Source organism: Saccopteryx leptura, chromosome 6 (genome assembly GCF_036850995.1).
Source record: "Saccopteryx leptura isolate mSacLep1 chromosome 6, mSacLep1_pri_phased_curated, whole genome shotgun sequence".
In the NCBI taxonomy this organism is placed as follows: Eukaryota; Metazoa; Chordata; class Mammalia; order Chiroptera; family Emballonuridae; genus Saccopteryx; species Saccopteryx leptura.
This window is the reverse complement of record NC_089508.1, coordinates 46,655,617-46,672,625: the sequence shown is the minus strand read 5'-3', so window position 1 is coordinate 46,672,625 and position 17,009 is coordinate 46,655,617. Positions and strand designations below refer to the sequence as shown.

Here is a 17,009-nt window from a genome sequence, read left to right as displayed (position 1 = left end):
AAATTACCTGTGACCTTAAACTCTACTCAAAGGGATGCTGGAAGGATAAATAAGACAATGTGCACATCAAAGCTTGCTGCAAAGTATTTCGGTCCTTTGTACCTAGTCCATGTCACCGCCAGTATGTTGCAAAATTGTTCAGTAGGCTCTACTGATGACAAATGTAAACTGTAGCAGGGCCTGCTACCTTGCTCTTTGTACTGGAGCAACTTCTCTTGGAACCGAGTACAAAGAAAAAATAATAAACCTCTATATCACTACCACAGAAGGAACAAATGTTAAAGCTGGCATATAATCCTTCAAACAGAAACACATTAAAGGGGACCCTCCACTCTTCCAAAAGCAACTCCTAATGTTTGGTGGACTTCTCCCCCCTTATTTTTTTCAAAACACATTTTCTACATATAAATAGCTACAGCATTTAACTCCCTCTCTACAAGCATCAGAAACTCTGAGGAAGTGGTGTGGCAACGTGTTAAGCTGCAAAGTTAAAACAAAGATATTTGAAGATATATAATCTTTTGAAACATTCCATTAATCAAGTGGATTTAAAGTACACAATCCTGTAATAACTAGGCCTCTTTTGTAAGTAAAATCCTAAGAAAATGAAAAAGGGAGAGACAGAGGGAGTGGGAACTCAGTGCCAGTGGGCAGAGGCACCCCCTGGGCCACAGTCTTCACTGCCTACGGCCTCAGCTCCACGTTGCCATGGGGACATGCTGGACTTCACTGAAGCCCAATGACTATTTCTCTGAGTCCTTAAATGCAAACAGCCTGTTCCCATCATGATCTTCAACCCTAACTTTCTTCATACTCTTTGAGGGACCCTATCCTGCGACCCCTCAGCTTTCTCCCGGGACATCAGCAACGTGTTTCCACTTCTTCCTTCTCCCCAGTCCAGTCCAGCCTGGACCCCGTTCTCCAGGTATCACCTCGTTCCCTGGACTCACTGTCTTTCCATCATACACACAGAGCAAAACCTGAAGCCTGGTTCAATCCAACCATCTCTCTCAGTGGTCCCCAACCTTTTTTTGGCCACGGACCGGTTTAATGTCAGAAAATATTTTCACGGACCGGCCTTTAGTGTGGGATGGATAAATGTATCACGTGACCGAGGCAAGCGTCAAAGAGTGAGTCTTAGATGGATGTAACAGAGGGAATCTGGTCATTTTTAAAAAATAAAACATCGTTCAGACTTAAATATAAATAAAACAGAAATAATGTAAGTTATTTATGGCCCACAGACCGGTACCGGTCTGCAGCCCGGGGGTTGGGGACCACTGATCTATCTTGTACTTGCCTCTCTTCAGGCTGCTGAGCACTGTAAGAGGGGAGGGGATAAATGTCACAAAACTGAGCAGATGGGTTTCACTAGAAATTCACAGATCCCAGCCTCATCCTGGCCTTGACACTGGCAATCTTGTTTACAGACATTCTCAAAATATTTATTTCAAATCTTCTCAGGTCTCCTATTCTGCTCTCTCTCAGGGGACAGCCTCACCTATTTTTCCAGGTACACGAAAGCCACCAGAAGTCAATTTCCCACAGCTTTCTGCCCCGGCACCAGGTAAACCTAGCCTGCCCTGGCTCCCACACAGCAGAAAAGGCAGCTCCAACAGGGCTGAGGTCTGTACCATCCAGGAACCTTGCTCCATCCGAGATCCTCTCCCTGGCCCAGATACTAGGTTTTTCTTTCTACTGTGAGGTTTCCATCAGCATTTAACTTCCTTGACTCCATCTTTTCTGTGTGTGTGCGACAGAGAGAGAGGGCCAGATAGGGCCAGATAAACAGGAAGGGAGACGAGAAGCATCAGTTCTTTGTTGCAGCTCCTTCTTCTTAGTTGTTCATTGATTACTTTCTTGTATGTGCCTTGACTAGAGGGTTGCAGCAGAGCGAGTGACCCCTTGCTCAAGCCAGTGACCCCACGCTGAAGCTGGTGAACCTGCACTCAAACCAGTGATCTCAGGGGTTCGAACCTACTTCCTCTGCGTCACAGTCCAACACTCTTTATCTACTGTGCCACCGCCTGGTCAGGCCCTGGACTCCATCTTAAACCACAAAATGCCTGTCTCCTCTTTATACCTCTTTGTTACTGCCCTCTTTCCTCCTTCCTTGTCATATATAGACAAGATACATTAAAAAGCTGTCTTTGTTTCTAATTTACTTCTCAGAGACTGTACTTTGACTCTCATAGTCACTACGCCACTGAAATTTGTTGAACCTGTTCTTAAGGCCACTGACCACCTCAATGTGGCAAAATCCTATGGAGGCTTAACGATCTTTCCTTTTTCCGTAGCATCTGATGCTGAGTTTACTGTTCTTTTTTAAACAACTTTTGTTTTAGCTTCCATCATACATTATTTCCACAATCTTTCTATGCATTTTTTTTGTTTCCTCTACAAGCTTTTCTTCCTCTAATATGCCCTGTCCCTTAAATAGGAGTCTTCTGCAGGGTTCTGTTCTTGTATGGATCTCTCCCATGATCCAATGCCTACAGGTTATCTCCAAATAGATATCCCACAAATACCTCAAATTTAAAATATCCCCAAATTAAGCTTACCTTTTCCCCAAACTCAGCTCTTGTCTCTTCCCAGTCTCAGTGACAGCCTACCCACCTAACTGCACAAGCCAGAGACGAATCCTTTCCTTCTCACCCCGCCCAAATCAATCCGGCAGTCTAAACTTCCTCATGTCTACTAAATTTGTACCCTTTCTCCATCCGTACTGATAACCTTAATTTGAATCACTATCATTAACTGAATTTGAATCACTCCTCTAAACTGTAGCCCATATAAATATGATGGATCCTGTCATTTTCATGTTAATTTTTCAGCGGCACTTCACTGCTTGCTGCCAGCCAGTTGAAACTTTTATCCACTAAATCTTGCCAAACCCTTCTGCTGTCCTCTCCCGTGTCAGCAGAAACCACATTTAGCAGCTGCTGAGGAAGTGCTCGTCCTCCTGAACCTGCATTCCAGCGGCACCGACCCTGGGTGCTGATGCCCCCTCCCCGGCATTTCTGCACACCAGTCTCTGCCTGGAAGGCTCTTCTACCAACTCGCCCTCCTCCGGGAATGGTTTCTCTTCTGGATCCTAAATGCAACAGCATCTTCCCTGAGGTTTCTCCTCATTCTCTCCACCATTACTGAAGACTGGATGATAGAGCCCTTTAACCCCTTGCTCCTTTGACCCATTACTTAATTTTTAAACTACCGCTTATTGCCCAAATTATAACTGTTTATCTTCCCAACATGCTCTAAACATTTTGAGGGCTGGGACTATAATTAGTTCTTGCTCATGTATCTAGTACCTAGCAGTTTGTGGCATGGGAGCTCAATTAATATTTGCTGAACTGAGTTTTTTACAACTTTACATTTTAGATCTCTCAGGGACCTTGGAGCACTAGTCCAATAGATTCATTTCTCAGAGGAAGACACTGAGGTCCAAATAGACTGTTTTTCCAAAACCACAGGACTTGTTTAGTGGCGGGGCAGAATCTGGCCATCTGATACTGAGGCTAGTACTGTCATCCTCTGCAATGTGCGGGAAAAGTGCTCCTCTGACGGGGCCTGGGCGGGTGGAGTGGGGGAGAGTGCCGTGTGGGCTGTTCTCCATACCAGGGCCTGACTTCTCCGTCACGCGGAGGGAGGTTAAGGGTAGGACCGGGACAGAAAGGACAGAGCCAGAAGACAATCAGGAGTGGATAATCTGAGCTGACCCTGGGTAGTTTAGTAAGCAAGAAGAAAGCTAAAACAGAGTCTGAGGAACAAACACTGGTGGAGACACACAGGTAAATTCGTGACCGGGAGAGAAAGGCGGCGAGGCAGACAGTCTGAGGACCGCCCGGCACCTGGGCGCGGCGCCCTCTCCCGGGACAGGCTTCCTCTTCCCACTCTGTGTCCAACTCCAGAACAACAGTTCAGATGACTGCTTGGCAGATGAAAATAAAGTGCAGATCTGGAAATGCTGTGGAAGTATACTAAAAATACCGTAATGTACAATTTTCTAAGAAAAAAGATCAGGAAAAACACCTTGGTATTTTAAGTGAGGTGAGATTATTTTGGGAATCATTTTTGTGAAATGAGTCAGGGGACCTTTTTCTTCGGTACTTTTTATATAGTAACATGTGCATGTAAAATGTAACGCAAAGGAGGTGGCTGGGTGGACGGGAGTGACCCCAACGCTCAGAGCTGGCCCGCCGGGAGGGGCTGCCCGCGCAGCCAGAAGCACCCACTCCCTTCGCAGTTCTGCCTCTCCAACCCTTCACCTCCGCTGGAAATGTAAGTCTCACATGAATGCATCTGATTAGAATCTAGAAATGAGTGTAAAAATGTATTTTAATTTCTAGCCTTTGCTGCGAGGGAAGGCACAGTAACGAGCATGGAGCAGTCTACTGCCTCCTCTACCAAGCACACCAGGTGCCAAGGGCACACAGACAGTCCCCAACTTACAATGACTCCACTTACAATTTTTTGACATTACAATGGTGTGAAAGTGATATACACTCAATAAAAACTGTACTTCAAATTCGGGATTTTGATCTGTTCCAGGGCCAGCGATACCCCGAACGACACTGTCAGGATGCTGAGTAGAGCGGCAGCTCCCGGTCAGTCACGTGATCGTGAGAGTAAACAACCGGCCCTTCACGGTGTCCTGTGTGCCAGCAGGGGTTTTTTTTTTTTTTTGGGGGGGGGGGGTCAGGGGTGGAACAGGGGTACAGGGTTATATTATGTTCTGAGCATTTTTTTTCCTTGAGGGGGTTGGGAGAGACAGAGAGAGAGAGAGAGAACAAAAACAGGAAGGGAGAGATGAGAAGCATCAATTCATAGTTGCATCACTGTATTTGTTCATCGCTTGCTTTTCATTCATACCCTGACCCTGCGGGCTCAAGTTGAGCCAGTGACCCCGCCCTTAGGCTGGCAACTTCGGGGTTTAGAACCTGGGTTCTCAGTGTTCCAGGTTGATGCTTTGTCCACTGCACCCCACTGGCCAGGCCTGAGCACATTTAAAGTTGGCTAAGCTATGATGGTCAGTAGGTTAGATGTATTAAATGTATTTTCAACTTAGGACGGGTTTATCTACAGTGGTTCTCAGGGGTACAGTTCCTGAGACTTTTGTTCTGAACTGGAAGTGAGCCACGTGGTTTTAGTGATGAGTATCACAAGTGAGAAGCTCATCAAAAATCTGTAAGACTAGCTAAAGGCCCTACAGAGAAGTCACAGCAAGAGGCATGCCGATGTCCTCCAGCGGCAGGAGCAGCAGACAAACTTGGGGGAGTTCTACTACTACCTGAAGCAGTGCATCCATCAGATGCAAGAGGTGAAGGAGGAGCAGTGTGAAGAACCAACAGAAGTAGTCTAAGGCAAGTCCAAGACAAGAAGGAAAAAATATCTATCTAAACACAGGAGGCAGAAACTGCTGAATACCCCCTCCCCCCAGCAAAGTGAGGTTTACTGACTGTTAGCTAATAGGTATCCTACCGTCAGCGCTGGCCATCCCCAGGCTTCCTTACCTCTTAGGTTCATCTGATGAGCTGGAGTGCCACTGGATTCTTCTTTGCTCTTGTAGCAAGAGATAGATGTATCTTTAAAGGTGCACCAATATTGCTTATAACCTTTTAGAGTCAGCTTTTTTGGCCTATGTGTTAAATAAAATGAAGAGAAAACCACTTTTGAAATAACTTTGTATCAATTCTTTGTTTTAGCATCCGAGTTCCACGATGTAAAAGCCTAAGGCCAAGTTTTACATGGGCTGCATTCAGTTATCCAGTTCCCGCTGGCCAGTGTGCTGTACTCCACGTTCTGTTACTGGATCTGCCCCCTCCTCCCCACCAGTCTGCTCAGGAAGATCTCCCAAACAGGGAGTGGGCAGAGGAGAGAGACAGGAGGACCAACATCTAGTATTTCTGTCAGTTGTAGCCATCTGTATCATGAGCAGGTCACATAGAAAGGGCAGGAAAAGAAATGCGAAGTAGTGCCAGGAACTGGAAATCTCCCAGGGCCTGTGATTATGCACAGGCTCACGGGGGTCTGCAGGGCTGCCGCTGGAGCACTCTGAACTGGCCAGTCCGCCTGGCGGGACTAAAGTGAGGACACTGCCCCTCTCTCAGGGATGTGTTTCAACAGTGACTTTACCTGCCACTCCAATGTCAAACATAAAGAAGACAGAGCAGTCATGAGGGAGTAGATAAAGGTACAGGTAGATGACAAAGGTGTAGAAATGGCAAAGAAAGGGGGCAGACAGCAGCACCTGAGGTCATGCCCTTCTTTCAGAAGAGTTGTATGTGTTGAGCTGGTCATGTTTAGCTACAGTAACTGGTTTACTCTGTAGCGGCTCTGCCTACCATACCCCACACCCCCTCCCTTCCCCTTTCTGCCTCATACTCTTGGGACCCTGTGGAACATGCCTCAGTTGGTTGTTTGAAAGTCTAAACAACATAACTGGAACCTTAATTTCCCCATGTATAAGACGCACCTTAATTCTGGGGCCCGAAATTTAGAGAAAAAAATTATTACACAAAGTTACTGAGCTCAAGTTTTATTCATCATAAAATTCATACAACTCCTCTTCACTGTCAAAACTCCCATCCATTAGCTTGTCCTCATCTACGTCTCCAACAATGAGCGCAAAAACAAGCGCAAAAAAGCAGGAAATGCAAGTAAGAAAATCTACAACCAGTGTTTAAGACGCACCGTTTTTAGACCCTAAATATTTCAGAAAGAAGTGCCTCTTATACATGGGGAAATATGGTACAAAATGTCCTTGAACAAATGAACAGAATTCAACAAAACCTGGGGCTCTGAACACTGAACACGGACTGAACCGCTGGCAGTAGCAGCTGCCCGTGCTGAGCTTTCACCCAGATGGTCGCTTTCCGTGATGCGCCGCTGTCTGCCCTCTGCAGCCTAAGTTACCATCATGGGGTTTTCCTCCTTAAGAAAATTGTTTTCCAACTAAAACAACTTAATGAGTACTGTGACTTTAATTTGGTAAAAATGGTTATTTCCTCTCATTATAATTTAGTGTTCAACTAACTGGTGCTTCTACAGATGCAATTTGCCAAACTTATAGTAAATTTCAATGATGTGAACGTAAACTATAAACCTGACCACACTTATTTAATAGTATTTGGAAGCCCTCCGCTTTGTGTACTTACTTGAAAACTTTAATATAGTCAGCAAGTTCAGGAATGGAAGTGATGTCACCCTAGGGAAAGAATTTAATCATTTTTTTTCTTGAAATGAGAAACTAATATTTGGTATCTAATCTCAAGAACCAACTTATTTAATAAACAAAATTATTTAAAAAGATTTTAAAGATACAGTCATATTATATGGTCATAGTGCAATGGTATTTTCAAATGTCATAAAGAGCTAATAAAATTTGATCAAAATGGCAATTTATACAGCCCATAAGAATATACTAGTAATTCAAATACAGCTAAAAATGTCTTTATATGAATATGGAAATTCCATACACCATAGCAGTACCAGATAAGTGCTTCTTCTTAACTAACTCCTAAGCTTTAAAACCATAACACTAAACTTAGCATCAGAAGACCTGTCTTCACTGTTCTGGAGGCACTAGCGACTAAAACAATAATCATTTTTAAAGTTTCTGAAAAATCAATGCCTGAATTCTCTAAAGCATTAAATATTTCTCTACATTCCCCCCCCAAATACTTCATGACAACCTAAATCGCCACAAGGTAAGCATCAAGTTAACGTAAATTAGTAGTAAGAAAATTGACCCTACCAAAATTGTTGATGTTTTACCCCCTTCCAAAGTAATCTCCAGGTCTGAAAGGGCAGCATCAACCTCATCAACTTCTTTGTCACTGTTGTTCAAATGATTCTCTGATGTCATGATTGACAGCTTATTGATATGATACTGAAACCAGAAGTGATATTATATTTAAATGACTGTTCTAACTGTAAGACTTTAAATGAGATTATTATCTACATCTATATTGAATGCTTTTCAGCACCTAATTTGAAAAGATAAAAGTGCCCAGGAACTAAAACGATAGGAAAAGAAAGGGCATGGCAACTAAAATCAATGTCCTAAATCTGCTAATAAATATTTATCCAAAAGAAGTAGGGTCTTTCGGTGTACAGAAATGAATTCAGTCTGACTTGTGGTGGAGCAGTGAATAAAACGTCAACCTGGAACACTGAGGTCACTGGTTTGAAACCCTGGGCTTGCCTGGTCAAGGCACATATGAGAGCTGATGCTTCCTGCTCCTCCTCCCTTCTCTCTCTTTTCTATGAAATAAATAAATAAATAAAATCTTAAAAAAAAAATGAATTCATAGGTTGGCAGTCCTTAGACCTTAAGAGTGTTACATGTCCCCCTTTGAATTCTACACAGAAAAAGATTTTTGACTTTTTTCTCCACTGCACTATTTATTCCCTGTTCTAGAACAGCGCCTGGAAACAATAAATATTTAATGAACAGCACATGCACAAGGTCATTTGTAGAAATGGATTCATACTGATTACCTAAAAAAGGGAAGTTATCATGATCATGTTGAAAACTAAAGCTGCACTTTGCTCCTCCTCAATTCAATACTGAAAACATGACCAGAGGGAGATGTTGTTTCTATTCTGTTACATAAGAATGGTAAGATAATGTTTACATACTTATTCATGACATGCACATGAATACTAACATATACATATATACATGCATGAGCAGTGATAACTACTCCTTATGTAAACAGAAAAGTCTCTGAGTATAGAATAACTAGTCATTACTTTAAACACTTAGGTAAGTGACCTAGAAGAACTATTAATAACCAATCAGATTTTGATTCTAAACCTTAAGAAAGATTTTATACAAAGGGAAGGAGAGCTTCTAAATCAATCAGTTGCCTTCAAAGCACTAAGTAGCACTCCAAAGTTCTGAGTATATATGTTCACTGAGTATGATCTATTCATGGGAACATTTAAGGAACTAATCTGAGGCCAATCATCATTGTTCCTCTGTATTTTAAGATTTAGTGAGTTACCATGAAAAGTCTGTGGCTCTGCTTTCAGTTGTGCTGAAATGAGATCCTTAGAGTGGCAGATACTTTCCTGTCTACACAACATGGAGAACAAGATATGATGAGGCTCTCACAGGCAGCGGCCTCAAATGAAGAGGTATATTAAGAATCAGGTGCTGCCTGACTGGTGGGGGTGCAGTGGATCAAGTGTTGACCCAGAACACTGAGGTTGCCAGTTCGAAACCCTGAGGTTGCTGGCTCTGAGTGTGGGGTCACTGGCTTGAGCAGGGGGAATCGTTCACACGATCCCAAAGCTCATCAGCTTGAGCCCAAAGGTCACTGGCTTGAGCAAGAGGACACTACACAGCCCTAGTCAAGGCACATATGAGAGGCAATAAATGCACAACTAAATGAAAGCAACTATGAGTTGATGCTTCTCATCTCTCTCCCTTCCTGTCTCTCTCAAGAAAAAGAGTCATGTGGAGAGTCAGTTAAACATATAGATCAGGGGTAGTCAACCTTTTTATACCTACTGCCCACTTTTGTATCTGTTAGTAGTAAAATTTTCTAACCGTCCACCGGTTCCACAGTAATGGTGATTTATAAAGTAGGGAAGTAACTTTACTTTATAACATTTATAAAGCAGAGTTACAGCAAGTTAAAGCATATAATAATAATTGCTTACCAAGTACTTTATGTCGAATTTTCGCTAAGTTTGGCAGAATAAATCTTTACAAGACAACTTAGATAGTTAAATCTATCTCTTTATTTATACTTTGGTTGCTCCGCTACCGCCCACCATGAAAGCTGGAACGCCCACTAGTGGGCGGTAGGGACCAGGTTGACTACCACTGATATAGATTCTTAGGTTTACTCTCAGAGATTGTGATTCAGCAAATCTGGCATTCAGCCTGGAATCTGCGTTTTTACCAAGTGCCTTATGTGATTCTGATGCAAAAGAGCCTTGAATTAAATGCTTTAAAAACAGTGTTGCTAACTTATCTACTTTATTTTTTATTTACAACTCCTTATTTTAAATTACTTTTTCTTTTAACAACTACAGATTTATTTTATAAGCCCAAAGGAGAGAATAATTCAGCGTGGAGGTGTGTCCCAAATAAAATATAGCAGGCATCTATCTCTTCGTCATACTTTCCAAGTCTTCCCCCTCTGATGCTGGACGGCCGCCGAGGGCCTTCCTCCGCTCAGTCTCTGGGAAGGGCTCTCACACCTCAAGGGACTCGTAGCACAAAATTCTCTCATTAAGGGTAGATCCTAAAATTGTTAGGAAAGCTATGCTTGGCACATTCAGTCTCCACAAATTAAAACCCATGGTTTCGAAGGTGTTTTTTGCTGCAATGAAATGGAGTATCTACTGTACACTGGGTGAGGGACCTGCAGAAGAATCCCATTTCTGTGACAATGTGACTCTGTATTCTCATTCAACAAACATCAATACTTTTTGAGTACCTACTATATGCTTAACACTGTTATATATTGGCTCTTTTTTTAAAATGTATTTTTACAATACAGAGATAAAAAGAAATACCATACAATATAAATCAGTGGTTTAAAAAAATTTTTAGCTTTTCTCATATATATTTTACATGTATTATTACTGTTACTGGCAAAATCCTCACTAAAAGTTTACAAGTTCCAAGTGAAAGTTGTCGGTAGAAAGTCATAACCAAGTGAGAACTTTTAATAAAATTGCTCCAGAATTTAATTCAAGAAATTCTTCAGTTTGAATCACATTTAAAAACACAATAGAAGAGTTTTAACTAGTCTCCAGAAAACAACTGATTAAACTAATTCATCTGTCATCAAAGATTTTCCTTTTCTGAGCTTCTCTGCAGTTCCCTTCAAAAAAAATTAAGCTGTTCTTCCTCTCTAATGGAAAATTTTTCAGTCTTAACTGGAAAACTTCTCTGAGTGTATAGAAGCATTTGGAGTACTAAGAGCACTTTTATTTGTGTTCTAAGGGAAAAAATCATTTTTATAGTGAAAACTTTTCATAACTGAATACAACTTTGCTCCTTGTATTTAATCATCCATACTTTAGGTGAAACCAAAATGTATCTGAAATATAAGGAAGACTAACCTAGTGGTCAATCAACATCAGAGCCTTTAAAATGCTGATTTGTGGAGGCCACCCTAAAGTAACTGTCACCAGAGAGGGTAGCAGAAATGAAGTGGACAATTTCTTAACAAGCCCTACTGTAATGATGAAGCAGGTGGTGTGCAAGAACTACATTTAGAAAAACACCAGTTTAAACAAAATACATTATTCGTTACCTACTTCTTAAAGATTGTCATTCTAAAAACTTACTGATATTTATGTTTAGTCTCACTAGTTCCTTAAAATTTTTTCTTGTTAAAAGGTATTATTTCTGCCACAGCCCATTTTACAAGTATTGTTATTCCCAACTGTTTTTGAAATTATGCAAGTAAGCTTCATTTCAGAAATCTGACTTCAATACAGACTATTTCCAACGGAAAGTTGGATAGTTCATAAATATCTGGAGAATGGGAGGATAATTTTTCTCCTAGGATACAAAAAAGTAACTATTAAATATATCACAAAACTCTTAGCTAAGACAAAATTAAATTCATATATTCATTTTGCCTTAAGTATCTATTCACTTTCTACATAGCAAAAAGTAAACACTATTAAAACACTACTGGATTACTATGCCATTTTACTGTTTAGAATAACCCCCCAGCCTCTACCCCCCCAGAAGTCCCATTTACCGATACTCTTCACTACCTGCAAGGCTGCAAACATCATCATTTCTTCTTCCGTGCATTCAATTTCTTCTAGGAGAATAGCCCATTTGGCCTGCTCATAAAGCTGATTGATTCTGATTGCATCATACTGCAGCAAGAAAGACACAGTTCTTTTATAATACATCACTTTTAACATCAAGAAGTTTGAAAACTGAATATTTACTTTAAAGCTTTACAAGAAAAAATTAATACACAAATTATTTTCTGGGATTTTTATTCATTATCAGGTATGTAATAACGAGAAAGAAATATACCTATAGGGTTAGATATACATATATATTTACATCTAATTTCCCATTAAAAATGACAATAAAATATGCCAAAAGATTACTTTCATTCAGTATTGGAAATATATAGATTCTGTGTGTTACGTTCCAGGGAAGTAACCACTGGATATTACGGCCCTTAACAAACGGGAGCTAACTTGGGGACATTAAAGTAAGGTAGAACCGACTGCTCTTAGTAGTCTTACTGCCACGTGCCACACTGAAGTGTCATAATCAGAGAGTAAATTATTTCACCAACATCTTGCTGACTATGGAAAATATACCCAAAGTGACAGGTCCTTGGAAACAGTTATAAAGAATCCAAAATAGAGGCTACATATATAGACTTATAGAAAAGATTTACTTATATTATTGAATTCTATTTAGTTATGTTAATAAAAACCAATAGTAATGTATTGATACAATCTTAAAACATTAACAAAATGTATAACCCCCTTTCCTGCTTTCAGCAAATGTACTTATGTTCCCAAAACTGTTTTGGTTTTACTAAAATTAGATATGCCCTAAAAAGGGCCTACAATGACTTTTTATAGTTCTATATATTTTACTGTTGTATAATAAATTATTTAAGCACTTAACAAAAAATTATAACTATATACATTAAAATCTAGACTATAATCTAGACATGAGGGATAAAAAGATAGTCAAGAGACCTCTCCCCCATCATGGATGACAGGGAAGCAAAGATCCAAATCTCTGAATCTCTGTGTCATGTCTTTTCTGAGGTAAAATATTCCATGTATTTTTATAGTAAATTTAAATCTTATCAGGAAAACAAAGTTGTTCAGTAACAATCATTTGACAGTAAAAACATATTACAATGTTTAGCTATAAGATAGGAAGACATGTACTTTAAAAAAAAAACTTAAGCAACACTGTCTGACCAGGTGATGGCACAGTGGATAGAGCATCGACCTGGAATGCTGAGGACCCAGGTTTGAGACCCTGAGGTGGCTGGCTTGAGCATGGGCCCATCCAGCTTGAATGCGGGATCACTGACATGACCCATGGTTGCTGGCTTAAAGCCCAAGGTCACTGGCTTGACGGGAGCTCCCCCCGCCCCATCAAGGCACATATGAGAAACAATCAATGAACAACTAAAAGTGCCACAACTATGAGTTGATGCGTCTCATCTCTCTTCCTTCTTGTCTTTTTGTCTCTCTCTCTCCCTCACACACAAATAAAAGCAAAATAAATTTAAAAGTTTAAGCAACATATATGGTATATAATTATAAATCAAAGTAAATGAAAGATTATCTTTCAGAAACTTTTCATTTACCGAAAGTCTAGTTGAAGAGAGGGATGAGAAAAACCCCAAAACTAACTTTACCAATTCTGTGTCTTTCATCAAATTAGTACCTTTAAGATACAAATCAACCAAAAATTCAATGATCTTAAAAAAAAAGTTTTATTTATGCTTTCAACCTACCAAAACAACAAACCTATTTAAAATACAAATGCTTTGTGTAAATACAAATGCTTTGTGTCTAATGCGTTAGGTTTTTAGTATTCAAGACTTGCTATTTACAAACAATTCGTTGCCCCACCAACTTCCAAAAACCAAACATCCAAATGAACAAAACAAAAAGAAAAAAAAAAAAAGATATTCCTCTAAACCCTCGGTACCTTTGGATTCAAATCAAAAAAGCTGTAGTACTTGAATCGGAGCAGCAAGGCTTCGTTTTCCTTCACATCCTGTTCCATGAGAGATCTGGAGGAATCGAGCCACCTGGACAAGTTAACAAGAGCAGTGGAAAAAAGCAAAACAGGTTTAGTCAACTATTTCTACCTCTAATTAGATAAAGACATTCTTCAATTATATCTACATTTTAAAACTTACCCTTGGTTGATTTTTGCTTTATCAAGAAGAGCTTGAGGCTTGAACATTTTTGCCAAGATTTCGGGCGATGTGATTGGCTGACTGACAGCAAGTATACCAGGGTTCCCTTCTGACAAAGCACTGTCACCAAACCAAGCAGAAGTCGGTGACAAGGGGCTTCCATCATGAGCATCATAAGTGGGAGTCATTGTTTTACTATAAAGTCCTGGGCTGGAATATATACTTCCTAATAAATAACATGAAAACAAGGAGTCACGGTGAAGTCCAGAATCTTAGTTTTCAATAACACGCTATAATGATATAAAAACACATTGTGAAACTCAAGCTTCATTCTGGAGAAAGCTGAGTACATTACTTTACCTGTACTGAAAACATGAAAATTAACTTGAACACTCTTACTTGTATAACATTACATCATAACAAGGCCAAATGAATATAATTAAGTTGGTGGAAATCTGGACAAAAGTCAGTTCAAGAGAATTGGAAGATAAGTTAGGATGTAACTAAAGCAGAGTAACATGTTTTGTTTTTAATTGTGGCAAGGCTCACCTTTCAGAGGGCCAATGTAAAGAACATCAGTGCCTATAGGAGAGGAGAGAAAGGAATTCAGAAGGTAAAGGAAAGGCAACAATAGATGACAGAAACAAAAGAATGAAAATGAAAAGGAAATTGGAAAAAGAAAAAACAGATTTTTTCTAATTGTGAATCAAAATGAAGTACAGGCCCTGGCCGGTTGGCTCAGTGGTGGAGCGTCGGCCTGGCGTGCGGAAGTCCCAGGTTCGATTCCCAGCCGGGGCACACAGGGAAGGCGCCCATCTGCTTCTCCACCCCTCCCCCTCTCCTTCCTCTCTCTCTCTCTCTTCCCCTCCCGCAGCCGAGGCTCCACTGGAGCAGGGATGGCCCGGGCGCTGGGGATGGCTCCTTGGCCTCTGCCCCAGGCACTAGAATGCCTCTGGTCGCAACAGAGCGATGCCCCAGATCGGCAGAGCATCGCCCCCTGGTAGGCATGCCGGGTGGATGCCGGGTGGATCCCGGTCGGGCGCATGTGGGAGTCTGTCTGACTGCCTCCGTTTCCAGCTTCAGAAAAATACAAAAAAAAAAAAAAAAAAAAAAAGGAAGTACAGTACATATTTTAAGTGGATTTAAGAGAAAAGAACCTTAGAAGTTATAACCTAAGTAAATTTCTTGTCCAATTCAAAAGATGAAGTTGTGCTTTAGTCAAGTGTCTAGTAACTTATCACACTGTGAAATCCATACCGTTTTAAGACAGCTCAATGTAAGTGAATTCACATAAATTAGAGAAATTATTTTATGTTAATGTTTTCTTAGTGCAGGGGTTGGGAACCTATGGCTTGCGAGCCAGATGTGGCTCTTCTGATGGCTGCATCTGGCTCGCAGACAAATCTTTAATAAAAAAAATAGTAACAGCCTGACCAGGTGGTGGCGCAGTGGATAGAGCGTCGGACTGGGATGTGGAAGGACCCAGGTTCGAGACCCCGAGGTTGCCAGATTGAGCGCGGCTCATCTGGCTTGAGCAAAAAGCTCACCAGCTTGGACCCAAGGTCGCTGGCTCCAGCAAGGGGTTACTCGGTCTGCTGAAGGCCCACAGTCAAGGCACATATGAGAAAGCAATCAATGAACAACTAAGAAGTCACAACGCGCAACGAAAAACTAATGATTGATGCTTCTCATCTCTCTCTCCGTTCCTGTCTGTCTGTCCCTGTTTATCTCTGCCTATGTGGAAAAATAAAAAATAAAAAAAATAATAACATTAAAAATATAAAACATTCTCATATATTACAATCCATTCATTTCCTACAGCTCATATTCATGGTGGCGGGTGGCTGGAGCCAATCACAGCTGTCCTCCGGGACAACGCCAAATTTTTATTGGATATTGCGTAAGGTACACAGGTCATTGTATGGCTCTCATGGAATTACATTTTAAAATATGTGGTGTTCATGGCTCTCTCAGCCAAAAAGGTTCCCAATCCCTGTCTTAGTGAATAGCTAAACTAGTTCCAAAAGATTTACAAATAAAACATTAAAAGTAAAGGGGCAGGTAAAATTTTGCCCTGGAAAGAGGCTAACTAATAAAGGTATAACTTTACAATGAAATCCTGAAAGGATTTTTATCTTCTGATTACTTGGTATTAAAGAGCTGGGCATACAGTAGATGCTATATAACTACAAATTTGTTGACTTAGTAAACTGTCATTTAAACTGCAAAAATGAAAGAGATTAGATTAAGACTTTTTTTAAAAGTTCAGAAGGACAGTAAGTAAAAGTACCTCTCCTCTGAAGTCCCAACTCTATAATATTTTGATTTTGGTTATAATTTTTAAAAAGAAAATGTGTAAATGGCTATCACATTGTTAATGGATGATGAAAAAGAATGGCAGCTGATTCCCTCACCTGTCTTAGAAGTATGCTTAGGAATCTCTCCCCCTTCCTCTCTAACTCCTGCCCCACGCAATGACAGAAACAATTACCTATGAAAAAGCAGTGGTTTGTAGTTGTCATGACCTACTCTTGGAGAACACAATAAAAGAAAAAAAAATCCTCTTGCTAGCTACAGGGTATCTGATTTGATGTCCTTAATATGAGTTCTTCCAATGTTAGGATTAAAGCAATCTGTATAATCTGAACATTGTTAAATAAGCAACAAAGTAAGCTGTGAACTCTTTTTAGAGGAACAACCTGAGGCACAAAGATGTTAAACAATTTGTTCAGGTCAAGAACTATTAAGTTGCAGAGCCAAGCTATTAATCAGCCAGTCTAACTGCAGCTATCCACACTGTGCACTGTAACTTAAGTCATTCCCAATGGGGTGCATTCGTTTGTTTAGTGTTTTGTTACTGATGTCACCACTGTTGTTGCAAAATAAGGTTTCTAATAAACATTTTGTGCTTATTTCCCAATTCTAGCAGCACTGCTAGGTCAAAGGGTATATGCATTTTGAACTCCTTTTAAGTCTCAGTTCAGTGGCAATCCCAACTAGTTTGTATTCCTGATTGCCCAATTTAAAACATATTTGAAGCAGAAATATAATACAAGGTTAGATGAAGAAATATACTTAGCAACAAAGTATGAATTTGCTGAACTGCAT

General features: G+C 40.4%; 1 protein-coding gene across 6 annotated transcripts in view; it reads right to left on the bottom strand.

The window, feature by feature from the left end:
- FERMT2 (FERM domain containing kindlin 2) overlaps nt 1-17,009 on the bottom strand; it is a 102,620-nt gene that overhangs the window by 7,062 nt on the left and 78,549 nt on the right. For 3 of the 6 annotated variants that reach the window (XM_066343864.1, XM_066343865.1, XM_066343867.1), the window contains exons 5-11: nt 14,451-14,483; nt 13,902-14,127; nt 13,688-13,790; nt 11,755-11,862; nt 7,757-7,891; nt 7,158-7,207; nt 5,514-5,638 (exon numbers count right to left, since the gene is read on the bottom strand). In XM_066343864.1, coding sequence (XP_066199961.1) covers nt 5,514-5,638; nt 7,158-7,207; nt 7,757-7,891; nt 11,755-11,862; nt 13,688-13,790; nt 13,902-14,127; nt 14,451-14,483 — 780 coding nt within the window. The remainder of the gene's footprint in view (nt 1-5,513; nt 5,639-7,157; nt 7,208-7,756; nt 7,892-11,754; nt 11,863-13,687; nt 13,791-13,901; nt 14,128-14,450; nt 14,484-17,009) is intronic. The other 3 variants (XM_066343866.1, XM_066343868.1, XM_066343869.1) reach the window with 1 other exon arrangement.